At 55.3% G+C, this 18,608-nt stretch overlaps 1 protein-coding gene across 1 annotated transcript in view; it reads right to left on the bottom strand.

Annotated features, from left to right (window-relative positions):
* Nucleotides 1-14,895, bottom strand: part of FIBCD1 (fibrinogen C domain containing 1) — a 32,177-nt gene extending 17,282 nt beyond the window's left edge. Inside the window, exons 1-4 of the mRNA XM_007530309.2 lie at nucleotides 14,344-14,895; nucleotides 13,637-13,749; nucleotides 4,286-4,765; nucleotides 234-393 (exon numbers count right to left, since the gene is read on the bottom strand). Coding sequence (XP_007530371.1) covers nucleotides 234-393; nucleotides 4,286-4,765; nucleotides 13,637-13,708 — 712 coding nt within the window. The 5' untranslated portion in view covers nucleotides 13,709-13,749; nucleotides 14,344-14,895. The remainder of the gene's footprint in view (nucleotides 1-233; nucleotides 394-4,285; nucleotides 4,766-13,636; nucleotides 13,750-14,343) is intronic.
* Between the last annotated feature and the right edge of the window lie 3,713 nt (nucleotides 14,896-18,608).

The raw sequence follows: 18,608 nt of genomic DNA on the forward strand, positions 1-18,608 counted from the left end.
GGGCCCCAGAGCACCAGCCATGGGGTTGGACCTTGGCTCTGCCACTTCCTGGGTGCAATGGCCCTTCATGCTGGATGGGAGTGGGCTTGATGGGAGGGCATAGGGAAGGATGCCCTGGACAGACAGCAGTGACCCTCAACACACAGGGAAGCTGGTGGGGTGATGGGTCCTTGGTTTCCCCCAGTCCCCCAGTTGGGTGCCAAGGAGGGAGGAAGGCAGCCCTCCCCACTCACCGTTGGCGCAGCCCCGGGGCCTAGGTCCCCTGGCAGGTGCCCTCTGAAGGTCAGCTTTGACCCGGGGCCGGCCCAGCCCCCGGTCCCGCTGCAGGACATCTAGGACGTCTCCCACAGAGTTCACCAGGTGAGCCATGTGGCTTTGGCTCTCAGAAAGGAGCTGCGAGCACAGGGGAGCATGGTTTAGGGGGCACAGGCCGGGCTATCCACCACACCCTACACCAGGAAAGTCTATCCCCTCAGGTGAAAGTGGGATCCTGGTGTGATGGCAGCCCCCACTCTGTAGCAGAGGCCTTTTCCCCCTGGGGGACCACCCCCCTCAGCCATGGGAATGGAAGTAGTTCCTGGATGTGCTTACAGTCACACAGCAGGTGAGTGACTAGTCAGCCTTGAGGTGGGACTTCCACAGCCTCCCGGGCCCAGCCAACAGGGGAGCAGTGACAGGAACGGGACACACTGCCAGGCTCTCAGGGCATGGCTAGCCTCGCTATTCTAAGTCTCCAGCACCTTCCAGGTGACAGAACACTCCCACTTAGCTCTCTCTCTCTCACCCCAGCAAGGCCTGGAGCTACACCCCAACTTGGGGCCGCCAGGACCTCCCCATCGTGAGCACTGCTTTGACTGTCCGCAGCCCCTGGTGTCCACTGCCTCTTCTCACCCCACAGTATCCTGGGAGGAAGGACTGGAACTGTTATCCCTCTGTCCCAGAACTGGAGCCCCTGAATGTGTGTGGCCAGGACCCGGGTCACTGTTCTAGGCTGGGTGGAGCAGTGTGGTGAGTGACTTGAATGCAGGCTCTGGAGCCAACTCTGGGTTTTTGCTCAGCCCCTCTTCTATTCATTCAACCAGAAGGTCTGTGTGTGGGCCTGAGAGGTGGCTCAATGGGAAGTGCACCCAATTTCCCAGCAAGAGGATCCCAGCTGGGCAAGTAGCTCGTTTGGACAGTGCACTGCTTTGCCATGCACACAACCCAGGTTTGAGCCTGGCTCCCACTGCACTGTAGGAAGCTTTGGTGCTGTGTTCTCTTTCATCCTCTTTCCCTCTCTCCCTCCCCTCTCCCTCCTTAGCCCTCTCCCTCTCTTTACCTCGTCTCTCTCTCTATCTCTATTTTAAAAAAATCCCCAGTTCATTCCCCAGAATCAAATATGCCAGAGTGATGATCTGGCTTTCACTTGCCTTTTCTCTCATGAATAAAGAGATAAGTTAATCATTTAAAAAAGAACCTCTGTGCCTCAGTTTCCTCCTTGAGCCAGGATAACAGGACCTGCTGTTCTGGGGATGAGTGAGATGTGGAATGATGTCTTGGAGACCCACATCCTCAGAGTTCTCTCTTGGTATCTTTCTTACCCCTTCCATGGGGGTGATCTCAGCCAGAGGTGTGAACTCAGCAAGTGCAGCCCTGGGCCTGGGTCCTCTCAGCCTCTCAGCTGTGCCACCCCCTACAGGACCTTGAATCTGTCGCCTCCCCACCCTGGGCTCTGGGAGGCAGGGTCATGGGCAGACTGAAGTCAGCCGGCTTTACATTTGTTCTTTACACACCGGACTTGTCACTTGCAGATAATAGCCAGTTGGAGGGAGGAAGATAGAAACATAAAGTGCTGGCACTTTACAAAATATGATTCTCAGCATGTCCCACACACAGCTTTTAGCTTCCCTGTCAGTTTATCCTCCGCTGAGCAGGTGATTGCAGGGGGTAGGGGGGCAGGGGAGGAGGGAGCTGGAGGGCTGGGCAGGGAACACTTTCGGGCAAGGTGGAAAGTTTCTCCTGGATTCTATTCGCAGTGGCCTGTAGACAGGGAAATCCCAAAAGGGCAGCAGGCACCCCCAGAGACTTGGTGGGGGCATTCTACAGGATGTGGGGGACACAGATCATGGGCTCATCAGTTAAGTCTTATGGGTTCTGCCCATCCTCCTGTGACAACACATTCAGCCAGTACTTGGCTCTGCTCATAGGCAGGACACTCCTCGTTTAAACCAGTGAAAGATTAAAGCTGAAAATGTGCCTATAAACACACCCTGAATTCATGGGCAATGCCAGCCCTGCTCACTGAGTTGTCTGGGTGCCTAAAAGAGGTTCGGCAGCTTTCACCAGCAGAGACAACAGATCTGCTGCTTCCGGCGTTTCTCAGTGTGTGACAACTTAAATGAAGCCTCCGCTGCCCTGAGCCTCAGTCTACCTCTCCAGGGAATGAGACAGTGGTCCTCATTTTTGACGGTTGCTTATGACATGTTAGCCACCTGCACTCCACCCTGGTCGCCCTGAGTCCTTGGGCAGCATCCCAGGGGACCCAGAAATCAGGTGGAATCCAGGGCTGAAGGGCCTTCCCTAGAGCTCCAGAACAGGTGAGATTCAGGGAGGCAGGGCCTCACTTCCATCAGAGACTGACTGAGGTTCAAAGTCACATGGAGGAGGACAGGAGATCCTTCTTCAAGGAAGAGCCTCACAGGACCCTGCTTTTGAATCTGAACCACCAGGACCTAGTTCTCAGTGGATTGTCCAGGAAGATTTATTTAATTAAGAGAGAGAGGAAAAAAAAAAAAAAAACTGAGACCAGAGCATTAGTCAACTCTGGTTTATGGTACTGAGGACTGACCCTGGGACCTCGAAACCTCAGGCATGAGAGTCTTTTTTGCATAACCATTATGCTATCTCCCAGCCCTGGAAATCAATTTTAACCATTAGCTTCGACGGTTCTGCCCCAGCTGCCCCAGGCATGCCTCTGAGAGCCCAAGGTCTGAGCTGAGTAGCGTGCAGGGAGGCAGCTCAGGGCACTCAGCTCTGTAAGACCCATGATCTGAAACCAAGTCTGGTGTGGGAAATTAGTTTAAGTCTATCTTTTCTTTTCTTTCTGAGAATCAAATCTATCAGGTAAGCCCCAGCCCAGCACCCCAGTCCTCAAGGTGAATGTGGGTCAGCAATGTGGAGAGTCGGGGGAGAGGGGTGCCAGCTCTCGAGAGTCTGGAGGTCTTTCCCAGTCCTACTGACAGGAGGCTGCAGGAAAGGGGCTGTGTACCCACCACCCCCAGAGGACCATCTCCCTCCTATCCCTCAGCCCACAGCTCCATGAGCACAGGCTCCCCAGCTGCAGCCTTCTTCCCAGGAAGGAAGGGCTGGCCACTGAGGTGACCAATGCTTGTGGGGCCCAGCTCACTGACGGGGTTGGGGTTAACTCCTAGTCCCCAAGAACATGAGACACATCACAGGTGGAGGGGCAGAGCTCTGGGAGGCCAGATGGCCAGCCTGGGCCTCCACTGTACCGGGGTGAATCAGGGTCCCATAAGGGTCTCTCTTCTGGGGAATGGCCCAAGGCTGCTGAGATGTCTGTGACTGATGCTGAAGTGTGATACTAAAGGGGTGGGGGGTGGGGGGCTGAGGGGCTTGGCTTGGCTCAGGGATGGGGGCTTGGGCAGAGCTGATTGGGACAGGTCAGCGCCAGGTTGGGGGTCCCTCAGCCCGTCTTACACTGGAAAGTAGTGGGCACTTAGGGACTGTGGTCTATGTGCGGGGAGGGGGAGACGCACAGGGGAAAGAGATGCTGCTTTTTCTGGTCTGGGGCACAAGAACCACGTTACCGACACTGTAAACCGCTAGGCTCTGGCTATTGGTGGTGCTGGGGACTGAACCCGGGACCTCTTGAATGGAAGTACTGTGCACTACTGCTGTACTACCTCCCAGATCTTCTACCTCCTTCTAATCTGCCTCCCCCAAATCTCACTGCTCTGGAGCACCTGGGAACCCTTCAAACCCCGGATTTAACCTGACCACTGGGTGCCCAGGGGTGCTGCCCAAATGCCCAGGGCCGCTGAGGGGGTGGGGTACAGGAGAGAGACCGGGTTTGGGTCCTGCTGCCAGTTGCTGTGTGGTTTCAAGTAGGATGCTCCTCTCTGCTCATTTGCACAACTCTAGCTGGAAGCAGGGGCAGCTTTGGGTGCCAGGGCACCTGGGTATTCAGTGAGGCACTGGACAGGAGGCTCACAGCACAAAGTGGGCCCAGGTGGCAGCCATCCTACCCTCCTCCTGGCAGCCTCCCTACCTGGGACCCACCACTTACCTGAATGAGACGGCCCTGCTCACTCTGCAGGGCAGTCAGGCCCTGGCCCAGGGCTCCGTGCCCCTTCCGCAGCCCTGCACACTCCACCTGCAGCTCTGAGGCCTGGGCCAGCAGCCGGGGCAGCTGGTCGGCCAGAGTAGCCAGTAATTCCTGCTCCTGTTGGCTGGCTGGGTGTGGCTGGGCCTGGTGCTCAGTCAGCACCTGCAGCACCGACGCCTGGGCACCCTCCAGGCGGGCGAAGCCGTCGGCCAGGTCTGGGCAGCGTGGGTCGATGAGGATGCTGAGGCGAGAGCTGTCGGCCCTCTCCACGGTCACCAGGGCGCTGTTTGCACCTGCCGGCCCGGTGCTGACCACGGGCGGGGGTGCTGTGCCGGGCATGTGGGTGTGGTTCAGGAAGAGCACAGCGCCAGTGACAGCCACAGCCAGCAGCACTGCCAGTGACAGCAGCACTGTGCACAGCACATAGCTGCAGCTCGGCCGCTGGGGGCCAGGTCAGGGCACATACACACACAGAGAGATAGACAAACGGACAGACAGATGGACAGGAGAGAAACAGGGCAGGGTCAGCCTGGGCCTTCATCCCTGACAGTAAGGCCTTTGATTTTGGGCATCTGGACAGGCTCAGAGAACCCTCCCCCCTTCTTTTTTTCTTCCTTCTCCTCTCCCTCCTCCTCTTCCTCATTTATTTTACTTTTAGATAGATAGAGAGAAAAAGACCACATCACCAAAGCTTCCTTCAGTGTGGTGGGAGCTCGGCTTGAACCTGAATCACACATATGGCAAAGCAGAACACTATCCAAGTGAGCTATTTTGCCAGCCCAGAGGACCCCCTCTACATGGGAGTTTGGGGGGAGAGATACACAGAGAGACAGAGATGAGAGACAGAGCGGGGGGGGGTTACACCTGATCCAGAGGGAGCAAGAGAGGCAGGGAAAGTGATATGGAGAACAAGAGAAACTGAGGTAGGGAGCAGGGGAGACCCGTGGAGAAGGGGCAGCCCTCCTCTCTTCTCACTGCTCCTGCCCTGCAGCCACATGCCCCCTCCCCACCCCCCAAACCCTCTGGAGCCAGATAAGGACTGGCAGTGAGGACTTCACCCTGCGACCGGACAGCAGGACTCAGCTCCCCCTGATACATCATTTTCTGTGGGGTGACCTTGAACAAGCACCCTCTCTCCCCAGACACACACCTGGCTGAGCTTCAGTGTCCTCACCTAAAATGGAGGCAGTCACAACCCTCCCTCCTTCCTGCATGTGAGTACCTGCACGCAGACTGGGGAAAAGGGAGTGTGCTGATGCCCTAAGCCTCGCCTGGAGACAGCTCACACGGTGCAGTGCACACTTTCCTAGGCACAAGAACCTTGGAGATAGCACCCAGCCACCCCATGGGAACACCACACAAAGGGGAAGCTTCATGAGTGGTAGAACACAGCTGTGGTGTCTCTCCTCTCTCTCTGTTTCTTCCTCTCTGTCTCTCATCTTCTAACTGAGAAAAGTGTGCCCAGAGCCAAGGAGTCAAGCAGGCCAAGAAAGCTCTGGTGGCAAAACAACAACAAAATAACTTTTAGTGTTTTCTCTTCTGATCTTGTTTTTCCTGTGAGTGAGATCATCCCACTATAACACTAAGCAGAGCCTGGACTGGAGTTGGTGTATTGCACCAAAGTAAAAGACTTTGGGGTGGGTGGTTGGGGGGAGAGTACAGGAAAACTGAGAAATGTTATGCATGTACAAACTATTGTATTTACTGGTGACTGTAAAACATTAATCCCCCCAATAAAGGAAAAATGTTAAAAAATAAAGGAAAAATAAAATATTAGATCAAATCTTAAAGGATAAGTTTAAGGCAAAATGGAGACATAATTGGGGAGGAAGTTAGAAGTAGAAATAAACATATTTAATTAACAATAAAAAAGAGAACATTTGCATGTACAAACTATTGTATTTACTGTCAAATGTAAAACATTAATTCCCCAATAAAGAAATTAAAAAAAAACATTTGTTTGCATATAAAGAAGTATCTACCTTCCACTAGGCATTCACAGAAGAACCAAATACGCACTGTGGTTTTGCCTCTCCTGTGAAAGATGTTTGCCCATATGGTGAGTGAAGGCTATAGGATAACTGGTACATTACACAGCATTCCGGGTGGGAAAATGACATGGAAAGTAATTTGTCTGATATTGGGAATTAGAACCAGTAAATCCAACAGTTGGGACAGGAAGAAAAAATAATTTTTAAAAATTTATCATGTTGACATCAGGGAATAAATAAGTACCTTGGGTGACTGAGTGCCCATTACTGAAAGTTCCTTTCAACTTGGAACACCCTTGTCCCGAGAGTCCCCAAATTTGTGCACACCCACCTTGCATAGGTGTCCCGGGGCACAAGTTGGCTGCCTAAGCACAGTCTCTTCCTTTTCTCCCCTTCCTCGTCACAGATGAGTGTAGGCAACTACTAAGCTCAATACAGAGAAAGGCCTCCATCCCTCTAGCAGAGGAAAGACTCGGAAAGCAGAGAACACAGGCAGCAAATAACAAAGGCAGTGAACAGAGATTATCAGGAGAGGGAGACACAGGGTTCAGGTACCTCAGGTAATAATGCAAAAGACTAACCCAGAGGTAGCTCGTGGTTCAAGGAAGTTCCCTTCATGACCTGGCCTGAGTTTCCCACAATCCAAGGGATCCTGAAGAGCAGGCAATGAACCTTTCATATCAGGGGAAACTGAAGTCCAGAGAGGGCCAAGGGCTTGCCCAGACCCTCACAGCAAAGTAGAAGCAGAGCTCAGACCAGATTCCCTTCCCTGCCGCAGGCCTCGACCTCTTCCCAGAACTTTCTGCAACCTGCATCCCACCCACTCTTCATTTTCATTGTCCCACATCTAAGTCGTGTTTTTGAGAGAGTTAGTGCATGAAAGCACTTGGAGGTCTGCCTGGCACTCGTGCCGGTGCAATAAATATTAGCGCCTTTTATTATCCTGTGATCAATGTGCACGGAGCATCTGGAAGGTGTTGGTTTTTCTTTTCCACCCCATGTTATTTCTGTGTACCATTGATACTGGAAAGCACCTTCTCTTTTTCACAGCTTAACATCTCCTATGTGGCGGGCAGCCCACAACTGTTGCTGACAGCGCCTCTCTTTCTCAGCTACACATAACACAGCACTGCCTCTGCCATGTACATCTGCCATGAGCACATGCAGGGTGAGCAAACAGCTTCCTGTCCAGAAAGTCAAACCCCACTAGAATCCTTGGACCTCCTACTTGACACCTGAGGTTGGTGGGTCAGGGGCAAGGTGGCCCCCTCTAAGGAAGGGGTTTGTCTTGTCAACCTGTCCCAGTTGACAAGGGGTGCTCTGCCCCCTCCTCACTGCACACCTGCCTAGGCCCCAGAGTGGAACCACACATCTGGACAATCTATTCCAGTCAGAACTGAGCATCTCAGCTCCCTTCCATCAGCTCTGCATAGAGCCAAAGCAGTTACTTCTCTGTTCCCCTTCCACCGCTCCAACTAGTTCTCTTCTTCCAGGACTCAGCTGGACACTGCCTCTTTCAGGAAGCCTTCCTTGACTAGATGCTCTACACTCTCCCAGTTTGAGAGCCCCATCCCTATAGCTCTTGCTCCCCTGACAATGGTGATGCTAATCTAGGTAGTCATGGTCTTTGACTTCATTCATTCATTGCAACATCCTTTCAACACTGACTGGGTATCCCCAGGATCAGGTCAGGGCCACTCCTTGAGGGTAGTGGTGGGGGAAATTGCTCCATCCCTGCCTGGGGGGTGGGGTGGGAGTTCTGTAGCATGTGGACTGTAATTCTAATTTTCTTTGATGAGACAAGGATGGGGACAAAGATGAGGAGAGCTGTGGACATGGAAGCCATATCAGGCAGGTCCTGGAACCTAGCCTCGACCTTAAATAGAGCAGCCAGGACTGAATGAGAGAAGTTGGTGAAAGGGCTACCTCTCCCCACTGAGGCTGGTGTGGGGAGGAGGTAAAGGCTTGGCAGGGCAGAGGCTTGCCAACACCCTGCTGAGCCCAGGCCCACAAGCACCTCTGACTCTGTGCCCAACTCTGCTGGTGTGGCAGGGAGCAAAGCCACCTCCGTGTCACCCCAGTCACCTGTGGCCAGCAGCTTTCCTGTCCCTGCAACATCGCCTCTGCTGAAACCTTCCAACGAGCCCTGCTCTGCCAGGACTCATTTTCCAAATGGGGGGAGGAGCCCTCAGTGTCCAGGCTGTTTGCTGAGTGATGGTACCCCCCATCCCCACCCCCCTAATATTCTTCCCTCTGCCTGAAGTGTGACTGGGGTGTAAGAGACAAAGCTCTGTGTCAGCAAGTGCATCCTTGTCAGGTGAGTCTTCGAGTCTGCGGGGAGACACCTTGCCCTGAGCGGCTCTGTGCCACAGCCTCCCACCGCATCACATTAAGGTCCCCCAGCTGGCCAAGTGGTCAGCCATGTCCCTTCAGTGTCTCAGGACCCCTGTCCCTTCAGGAACCCTCCTCCACCCAAGTCCCTGGCCCCTGACATGAAGGCAAGGGGTGCAGAGCTGGGGAGGGACTCCTGGACGCTGCAGGGAACCCCATGGGGACGGGGTAGCAGGCAGGCTGAGCATGAAACTGGCAGAGGAGAATGAGTCTTCAGAGATCACCTTAAACATGAAGCATCGGCCACTTCTACAGGCTTGTCCTGTACGTGCCCGACAAAGAAATCCACCTGCCACACTCAGAGGGGTTCTGGGCATCAGCCGCCACTGGGCTCCTTCTTCATTTTTAGCCTTCAGCCGAGACAGTGTGGGGTGCATCATCCCAAGACCCACAAGAAGCAGGAGATATACATAGCCCACTTCCCAGGGGCTCAGATCAGGAGATAGGGAACTAGCCCAGGCAGCACAGAAATTGAGCTGCGAGTCTCAGGTTCGAGGCCCAGGAACCACCTGTGTGAACTTTCAGCTGAAGTAACGTGGCTTTGTCATCTGTGTGATCCATCCCTGCACCCAGGGCCAGTGACTGCCTAGGAAGCCCTGGTCAATGGGAGGACAAGAGGGGCTTGTTTCAGGGGAATACTGAAAGCCCAGAAGTGTCTAAGTTGGGGGTGGGGGTGACATTTGACTCAGCCTCCTCTGAGTCAGGGAGAGAGGGTGTAGCCAGGGAGCTGGGAGGAAGGAGGGCTCAGGAGGAAGGAGCACAATGCCACTAACCAGCCCCCCCTTTCTGTATTTTACAGGAGTCAGGCAGGGGTGTTCCCCAGATGGGCTGAGCCCATACTTCTTCATGCTCTAGAGGGAGGCCAGGCCAGTCTGGGCCAAGTCGGCAAGATACACCGCCTCCCCCACCCCAAACACACTCAATCACTCTCTCTCTCTCTCCCTCTGCCCTTACTCCCCGCCCCCCCACACACCCTTTTCCAGGACCCTGAGGCCAAAAGCAAGATGGCTGCTCACCAGGATGGAAGCATATGGACTTGGGACTGGACAGGACAGGCAGGGTGGTAGGTGGGCTGCCTCCTTGGGCACACAGCTCATGGACCCAGGAACCAGGCTCTTTTCACCCCAAATATGGGCCCCCCTGAGGTTCCCACTGGGGGTGGTACCAACCTCATCTCTGCTCCTTTCAGGGCAGTGTCCCTCCTGGGCTCTTCTCTGGCACCCTTCCACGCCCACGTCCTGCCTGTCACCTGACTCTGCCTCCTTTACCTTCTCTAAACCTTGTGTCCCCAGATCTGCCCTGGCCCAAGCTTTGTCACCTGCCTCTGAATCCCTCTGATCATCTCCCTGTGGTCTCCCCAGCTCATCACACTGCTCCCCACCCCCCACAGCCAAAGACCCACTCCTGAAAGCAAGCAGACCAGGACACTTATGTTCCCTCCAGGGCTACTAAGCTCTCAGGTTCAGGCTCCACTAGTCCCCTCCAGGGCCTAGAATGTCTGAAGGATCTCAGCTCCACAGCCTCAGTCTCTCACCCCTGCCCTGCTCTCTTTGCCTGCCCAGCTTCCTTTGTGCCCTCTGTACACCCTGGGTCCCTCTGAGCACAGACGCTGTTCAGTTTTCATCATGTCCTCACAGAAGCAATCTCGGCATCATGCCCCAGTACCCCGGCCTCTGGGCCTCCTCCAATCACAGCCACCCCTGGTGATTTTGGGGTCCAGAAAGGGGACTGTGTGGCTGTGTCTCCAAGCTGACAAGGGAAGAACTCTATAACTAAACCAGGGAGTGAATCAATATGTCAAGACTTAGGTTAGACACTAGGAAGAACTGCCCCCAGAGATTTGCTTCTTACTGGGATGCTTCTGGAAGTCTAGAAAGTATGAAGAGATATTGCTGATGGGGTTGCTAGGCTTGGGGAACATTCAGAAACAAGCTCACTGTCCCTGCTTTCAGGGGATGGTTACAAGGTGACCTCTTGCCCTTCTTCCCCCCATGCCAGGACCAGGAGAGAATCATGTCTATTTCCAGCTCCTTTTGTCTGAGTGACTCTGAACTCCTGGAGAATATGCCACTGTCCTCCCTTGGCCCGAAGGTAAGACAGCCCCTCATCCAACTGGGGAAGAAGGGTCACGCTAATGAAGTTGGCATCTGGTCCAAGGTCAGTCTGCACAGGAAGAGCTGAGGCCAGACAGGGCTAGGGCAGAGGCAGCACAAGGTGGTCCCCAGGCTCTTCCTGGGCAGTGAGTACCATGAGGTCTCAGGGAACCCAGGAACTGGACCCTGGGAATCACAGACCCAAGGAGGAAAGGCCAGCCTGTCCCTCCCACTTCCTCTTCCCAGGAAGCCCTGCCTGTCCTGCCCTTGCTGGCCTAGTCTCAGTTTCCTCATCTGTCCAGTGGTCATTCATTCCTGATGCCCACTGCCAGGTGGTTGTGTCTAAGACAGGAGAGCTGTGAAGAGTTCCGCTGGTGCTAGAGGGTGCCAGTGGCATTATTCTCCTGGAGGAAGATGCTCGTTTAAAAAAATAATAAAGCTTCCATTGGGCCCTTCTAGTTGGGGGCTGGAAGGTCTGATTGCTTTTTCCTGGTGGGCAGAGGGGAGACCAGGACCCTGGCAACTTGCCAAGGGTGCACAGCACTTCACAGTTTGTAAAACACAGGCGTATTTCACATCACCCTCATAATAGCCTTGCAAAGATTGCAAGTTTGTTTTACAACTATGAAAGTCCTGACCCAGAGATGGAAAGTAACTTACCCAGAGTCACACAGCATGCCAATGGCTGAGATGAAACTAGAAGCAATGCAGGAGAGAAGACCAGGGCTTGAGAAAGCTGCTTCAGAGGGAATCAGGCCAGGCAAAGCTCTCTCTTATCAGGCCTCTTATCTGCAGCTTCAAATGAGCCTAGAGCTGGTGCCAGGGGCAATCTGTCTACATGCTGGGTCACCAAAGGAGTGGAGAAGGGAGTTGGGCATTTGATACCTGCCTGGCCCAGGCCCTTAGGGCCACAGTCCTTAGAGTCTCTGTTGCTACTGGGCAGACAGCTGGGCTCTGGCCTAGAGGTGGCTGGCAGATGTGCCCCCAGGGAGAAGTGGAGGGAGGCTGTGCCAGCTCAGGAGACCTTAGAGCCACTTTTCAAACAGACCACCTCCCCCATCCCTTGAGATACAGCCGCACTAGCTGGCTCCTCTCCCATAGTTCCCTTGACAGTTTGATTCAGCAAATAGCCCTTGGCTCCCAACCTGAACTGCAAGGAAGGGCAGGACCCTGGTCCCAAGAGGGAGGACCAAGATTGGGGATCCAATAAGAGCAGATGTCCAAAAGGAGCCCCTAAGGGAAGAGGGACTAGAGGACACAGATCAAAGGCAGCACAGACTAAATGCTGCCAGGACTTTGGGGGTTCAGCAATGGAGTATCAGGGAAGGCTTCTTGGAGGAGGCAACATCTAAAAGTATATGTTGAATTTCCCCAAGTGACAGTGCATTAACACACACACACACACACACACACCCCAAGGAGCTTAATGGAACCAATGAAACAAGAGCAGAAGTCTAGGAATGAGCACAGGTGTGGGTCTGGGGGTTGACGAACAACAAGCAGTAGGTGTCTGTAAGGAGATGGAGGGGAAGAGGAGAAGGAGCCAGCCCCGCTACCCACTGGAGGAGGTAAAAGTGTTGGCTAAGCAGGAAAGAAAGTCAGATGTGAGCAGAACAGCACTTCTGATCTGGGGATATTTGAGTGTGGGTCTGACTTAAAAGGGGGAAGGACTCCAGGGAGGAGCAGGAGTAGTCGGGTCAGACCTGGCTTCCAATCTTTGTTCTCCTGCCAACATGCTGTGTGACTTAGGTCCACAACCTGACCTCTCTGAGCCAATGCCCCCTGTGCCAAGGAATGCACACTACTGCCTAGCTGTGCTCACACCTAGTTGTGCCCATGGCAGGGAGGGGGCTTTGCCAGCTCAGGGGCCTGGGCCCCACCTCACCACAGCACCCCACCACACAGAAGGGATCAGGCTGCAGCTCTAGGGAGTGAGGGGCTGCCAAGGCGCGCCCCTGCCACCCCCCTCCTGCCGCTGCAGACACGAACTGTTCCTTCCCCAATGACATCTGCTGAGGGAGAAATTTGAAATTTAAAACGGGTGGCCCCATTATCTCCTCTCCTTGGCGAGGAGGCCTCCTCTTTCAGCCTGCCCACCACAGTCCCTAGGTATTCATCCCTGGAATACCCCCAGGGCTGCTCCATTCTTGGCCCACTGCACAGCCCCTGGAGGGCAGGAGGGGCAGAGTCAACAGACCCGAGGCCAGCAGATTCAGGTCTAAATCTCAGCAGAGCTGCGAGGCCACAGGCAGAAGGTATCAGCCCTGAATCCTAGTTCTCTGGTCTTAGAGCTGGGGATGCATAAGACCAGGAGTTATGCGTACGGGCGGATACTTACGGCTCCCCTACTGGCGGCGGCGCCCTGGCTAAAGAGTGAGGGTTCGGGAAGGAGAGAGGGGTTGAGCGCTAGTCCCAGAGCCCAAGTCAACAGGCCAGGACAGTGCACAGGGCAGAGCGCAGGGTGGGTCCTCGTGCTAAGATGCCTGTCGTAGTGGCGAGAAAACAGACTCCGCACATGTATGATGGCACAGTTAACTACAGGCCGGGCACACTCAACTACAGGCGCCAGGAGCTTGCTGAGGGCGCCAAGGGGCCCTTGCCCACGGCGCGCGCAGCTCCAGCACTGCTGCCGCCCCATGCGCGCCCCGAGCCCTGAGTTCAAGCCTCCGATGAGAGAGAAGGGCGCCCGCCCTGCCTAGGGCGGCCCAAATCTCGCGGGGGAGCGCCCCAAACTCCAGCCCCTGCAGTGGGTGCCGGTCGCCGCCGGTCGGGGTCCGCCACCACGCCTCTCCTCCACCACGCGTCCCCAGGTCCCCAGGCTGTGGGCTCGCGCGTACCTGCGGCTTGTCGCGCGGCGGGTCCTCAAGTTGGGAAGCGCCGCCCATGGTCTTCCACCGGTCGTTGACCATCTTCCGGCCGCGCTGGCTGGGACGCGGGCCGGGGCGCGCTGCTGCGGGACGAGAAGGCACCGAGGTGGGCGCGGGCTCCGGCTCCGGCTCCGGCTCCGGCTCCGGCTCCGGGAGCGTCTGAGCGCCCGGTGCCCGCCTCGGAAGCGCCCCCTCCCCACCGTGGGCCGGCCGGGACCAGCGGGCGTGTGCGTGTGTGTGCTCGCGGTAGTGCGGGTGTGTGTGTGCACGCGGCTGTGTGCGCTGAGAGCGGGCGCGGGAGCACTGGAGCAGCCGGCCGCCAGCCCGCCCGCCGCTTGCGCTGCGCCGTCCCCGCTCCCCGCTCCCGCGCCGCCCCCTGCGCGCTCCTCTCCCTCCTCCCCCTCTTCCTCAATCTCCTCTTTTTGTCTCGGACTCTCTTTGCCGCTTATCGCTCCCCCTTCCTCTGACACACGCACACACGGGGGCTGCGCTCAGTCCCACCTCCGGAAAGGCCGAGGTAACCGAGGCAGCAGCGGCCCCCGACCCCCGGGCAGCCGGGAGGGCAGCACACAGCCACCGGCAGCCTCCTCTCGCCCGCTCCCGGGGGGCTGGGGCGAAGAGCCTCCCGCGGCGTCCCTGCACAAACTTCCTCCCGGCCGAGACTCGCGTCAACTCACCGAGCGCGGGGGTGCAGCTCCTGGCGTCCCCGGGGTGCCCCCACCTGGCCGCAGGCGTCCCCAGGGAGTGGCGCCGCGCTCCACGTCTCCTTCGCGACGCGGGGTTCACCCCCAGACCCGCACGGGGCGAGGGGTGGAGAGGACGCTCAGAAATGCGCCCCCTGCGGGTCTCCGAGGCGCTGGTCCGGGTCTGGGGCAGCGCGCCCGGCTGTCGGCCTCCAGACTCCGGGTCCCCACCTGCAGAGCCGGGTCCCTGGAGTCGGCTCTGGGGCTCGGTCCGGCCGGGTAGACCAGCGCCCCGGCTCTCCGACTGCCCCCGCCCGGGCGGTGGCGAGCCGAGCCGAGCCGGGTGCCCACAGCAGCCACAGCAGCCGCCGGAGGACTGGAGGACCAGCGCCCCGCGCCCTGCCCGCGCTCGCCCTGCGCGCCTCGCGTCGGCTCGGCCCCCGCCTCCTCCTCTGCGCGGGAGTCAGGGGATTTATGCCAGGAGGGGGGCTTCTTAGCCGCCCCCTCCCACCAGCAGCACTTTTAAAATCATTTAATCCGCCCAGAGCAGCTTTCGGGGGTAATTGACAAAATCTTTAATCTGCGCTGTTAACGAGCTGCTATTGTGGCTTCTGACCGCGAGGCGCCCACGCGGCCCGATGCTACCTTCTCGGCCCCCGCCGAGGGAGTCGCCCACTGCCCCGCCCCCGCCCTCCCCACCGCCTCTCATAGTCTGCTCCCCCAGCTTCAAAACACACACTCCCGCCCCCTGCTTTTCCCCAAAGCTGTTTTCCAGCTCCTGGGGCGCCTTGGCCCGCCACGCTGTTCCCTGGCATTGGCGTCGTCTCTCCCCCACCCGCTGCCAGTCTGTCGCCCATCATAGTCCCTCTCCTGGGTTCCTCTCTGAGCCCCGCGGTGTCGCCGGCTGCCTCCGAGTGGGGACATGCCCAGAGCCCAGGAATGTGAGAGCCTGGGACTCTGTGCCCTTTGCCTTATGAGCAGACTGTCACCCACCCGAAACTGGGTTCACAGCTTTTGTCTACTGCGTCCACTAGCCTAGCCCATAGGAAGGCTGCCCTGGCATCTGGGGACAACCCCACTACTGTGTCTACATGTCAAAGGTCAAGGGACATGTGGAGTCCTGGCCTGTGGCTTTCTGGATGTCACCTTTCCCCCAGGGTTCCTTTCCTGTGGAACAAAGCCAATAGTGTAAGGAGATAGCTTCACAAGTAGTGAAGCAGGGCTGCAGGTGTCTCTCTGTCTCTCTCCCTCTCTATCTCTCCTCCCTTCTCAATTTCTCTCTGTTTCTATCCAATAATAAATGAATAAAATTATTTTTTAAAAGGCATTAGTCGATGACCTGGAGGGTCAGCAGCACTTGGGAAGAGAGTTGTGACAGAAAGCACAGGACAAGGAACAAGCCACGGTGCCTCTCTGAGCCTCAGGGACTGTCCCCAGGGGCACCACAGGGCTTAGCCTCACCCTGCTCAGAAGAGTTCTTGTGACTGTCTGATAGACAGTGCATTCAAACACCCCTGTAATAAGGTGAGGTTCCCACTTCCCCACTGTGACCTCTGTCCTCTTCAGCCTCAATTTCCTGATGCAACAAGAGACGATCCCCTTCCTAATGGGTTCCAGGGAAAGTGGCTAAGCCCCCAAGTCTGTGACTCCACTTTGGGAAGATGTGAACTCCAGATGTGCCTATGCACAGACTGAATGTTGCTTTACAGGATATCACCCTGAACCAAGATTCAAGGTCAGCGTGGGGAATGCTGAGAGCAATGGGAGTTTTAGGTATATACCCTGAGTGATCAAGGAGGGCATCCTGGAAAAGGTGGGCTGGTCACTGGCTGTAAAGATGGGCACATCTGGATGTTGGGGAAGGAGGCATTTCTGATTGTGGAGCCACAAAGCAAGGGCAGAGAATGCAGCTACTGTAATGAGCTTGGGCAGGTGCAAACAGGAGGATGCTGGCTGGCAGCACTGCTCTCAGGCCTGCAGAAGGACAGTTGGACAGGTGAGCAGGGGCCACCTAGTGGTTCTTCATGGCACTGTTTGCTCTCACCTGTGAGATTAGTGGCAGATTGTCATTGTAAGGGATTCTGTCCTTGGGTGGTGCTGGGGTTCAGTGAGGGTGTGTGTGTGTGTGTGTGTGTGTGTGTGTGTGTATGGGTGGGGGGAGTTTTCACCCATCCTCTGCTCCATCACCCCAGAAAACTCCACCCTGGCACCAGTCTGCAGGTGTTTACTCTGCACTGTGTCCCTGCACTTGCCCTTGGTATACAATACAGTATAGAGGGATGAGATGGAAATGAATTGCAGAAGTGAGTACCAGCGCCACCTGGAGACATGTGAGGAGAAGCACAGCTGTACCTCACAAGTCACAGGTGGTGGCTCTACCCCCCCCATTTCCCTTTCACAAGTCATGTCACAGACCCCCAAGGATGTCTCCAGATGTCTCAGGACCCTCAAGCCAATTGCCATTAGCTCCACACTGCCCCTACACTTAGCCCACTCCCTGCATATGCGCCCTCTTCCTCCTGGCTCACCATTTCCTTGGGTTCCAACTTTCCCTGTCCTTGACCACCTTGATGTCATGGTCCTTCTGACAGATGACTTCTGACTGGGTTTTTAGTTTCTTTTTTTAAAATTATCTTTATTTACTGGATAAAGATAGCCATAAATTGAGAAGGTAGGGGTGACAGAGAGGGAGAGAGAGACAGAGAGACACCTGCAGCACTGCTTCACCACTCACAAAGCTTTCCCTATGTGGGGACTAGGGGTTCAAACTGGGTCCCTGTGCATTGTAACATATGCACTCAACCAGGTGCACCACCACCAGGCCCCTGGGTTTTTAGTTTCCATCCTAGAGAGAAGGGCTCTGGTCCATTCTATCCATCCTTTGGGACCAAGACATGACAACCATAGGTCATCAGCTAGCCTGAGACTGCTGTCCTAGGTCAGACACCCACCACAGTCCACACAGGGCACCTCTCTTATTGGGGAGGGGCTGCAGGGGATCCTGGATGGTCAGATATGCTGACCCTGGAGAAGTGGAAAGGAAATGAAAGAACCCAGAAAGAGCAACCAGGGAGATGGGTGAGAAAGTTGCTCAGATCTAATGAGCCTGTGCAGACATGTCACAGGCTCCCTGCCCCCCCAGCAAGTGAGAGCTAATGTCATCCCATTCTATGGATGGGAAAACTGACTTAGAGAGGTAACTTACATAACTCGAGTAGTACTGCTATTAATAAAATGATATAATTAATAGCTACCATCCAGTAGGTATTTTCTGTGTGCTAGGGACCATTCATTAGCAATATATCTTTTTTTTTTTCTTGGTTATTGTCATTGTCAGTGCTTTAGGACTCCAGGCTGACTTTTAAAGAGAGGGGCCAGGCAGTGGCATACCTGGTTAAGTGCACACATTACAGCTCGAGGACCCAGGTTCAAGCCTCCAGTCCTCACCTGTAGGGAGAAAGCTTTACTAGTGGTGAAGCAGTGCTGCAGGTGTCTCTCTGTCTCTCTCCCTCCCTATCACTACCCCCTATCAATTTCCCTGTGACTCTTTCCAGTAATAAATAAATAAAATATTGGGGGAGGGGGACTGACACACAGAAAGAAAAGATAGCAACACTTCCTCCAGTGTGGCGGGAGCAGGGCTTGAACCTGGGTTGTATGCATGACAAAGCAGCTATACTATCCAGGTGAGCATTTTGCTGGCCCATTAGCAAAATATCTTACGTTATGTAATCCTTACCACATATTTATGAGAGTTAACATCCCCATTTTATAGGTGATTCCAGCAAAGTTTAGAGAGATTAAATGACAGCCAAGCTCACACAGCAACTGACAGGTTGGGAATTTGAACCCAGGTCTCTGCACGGCTGGAGCTCAGCTCCATATTTCTGACTTACTTCTATACGCTCAGTTAGAGCCAGGCCTGAGACATACATGTGTGTGGTCAGGACTCAGGAAACCTGGGATGAATGTCAAATGTGCTTGTCTCAGGAGGCCTGGGGGACTGGCTGGCTAGGTCAGGACTTCTAGCCCTAATCCACCCAGCCTCTGCCCCAAACTGCTGAGGGCACGCAGCTCCTGCTGTAAAGCTGTTTCAACTTAATTCTGACGGTCACATTTATCATTAAAAATAAATTTGTCTTGGCTTCCCGTGGCATGGAAAGCTACTGTGCGGTGATTCAATGGGCTTGTCACCTCTCATGGTTAGGCACGGGGAGCTGAACAACTGGATGGTCTCCAACGCCAGCTCCTCATTTTCT

Source organism: Erinaceus europaeus, chromosome 10 (assembly GCF_950295315.1).
Source record: "Erinaceus europaeus chromosome 10, mEriEur2.1, whole genome shotgun sequence".
Lineage (NCBI taxonomy): Eukaryota > Metazoa > Chordata > Mammalia > Eulipotyphla > Erinaceidae > Erinaceus > Erinaceus europaeus.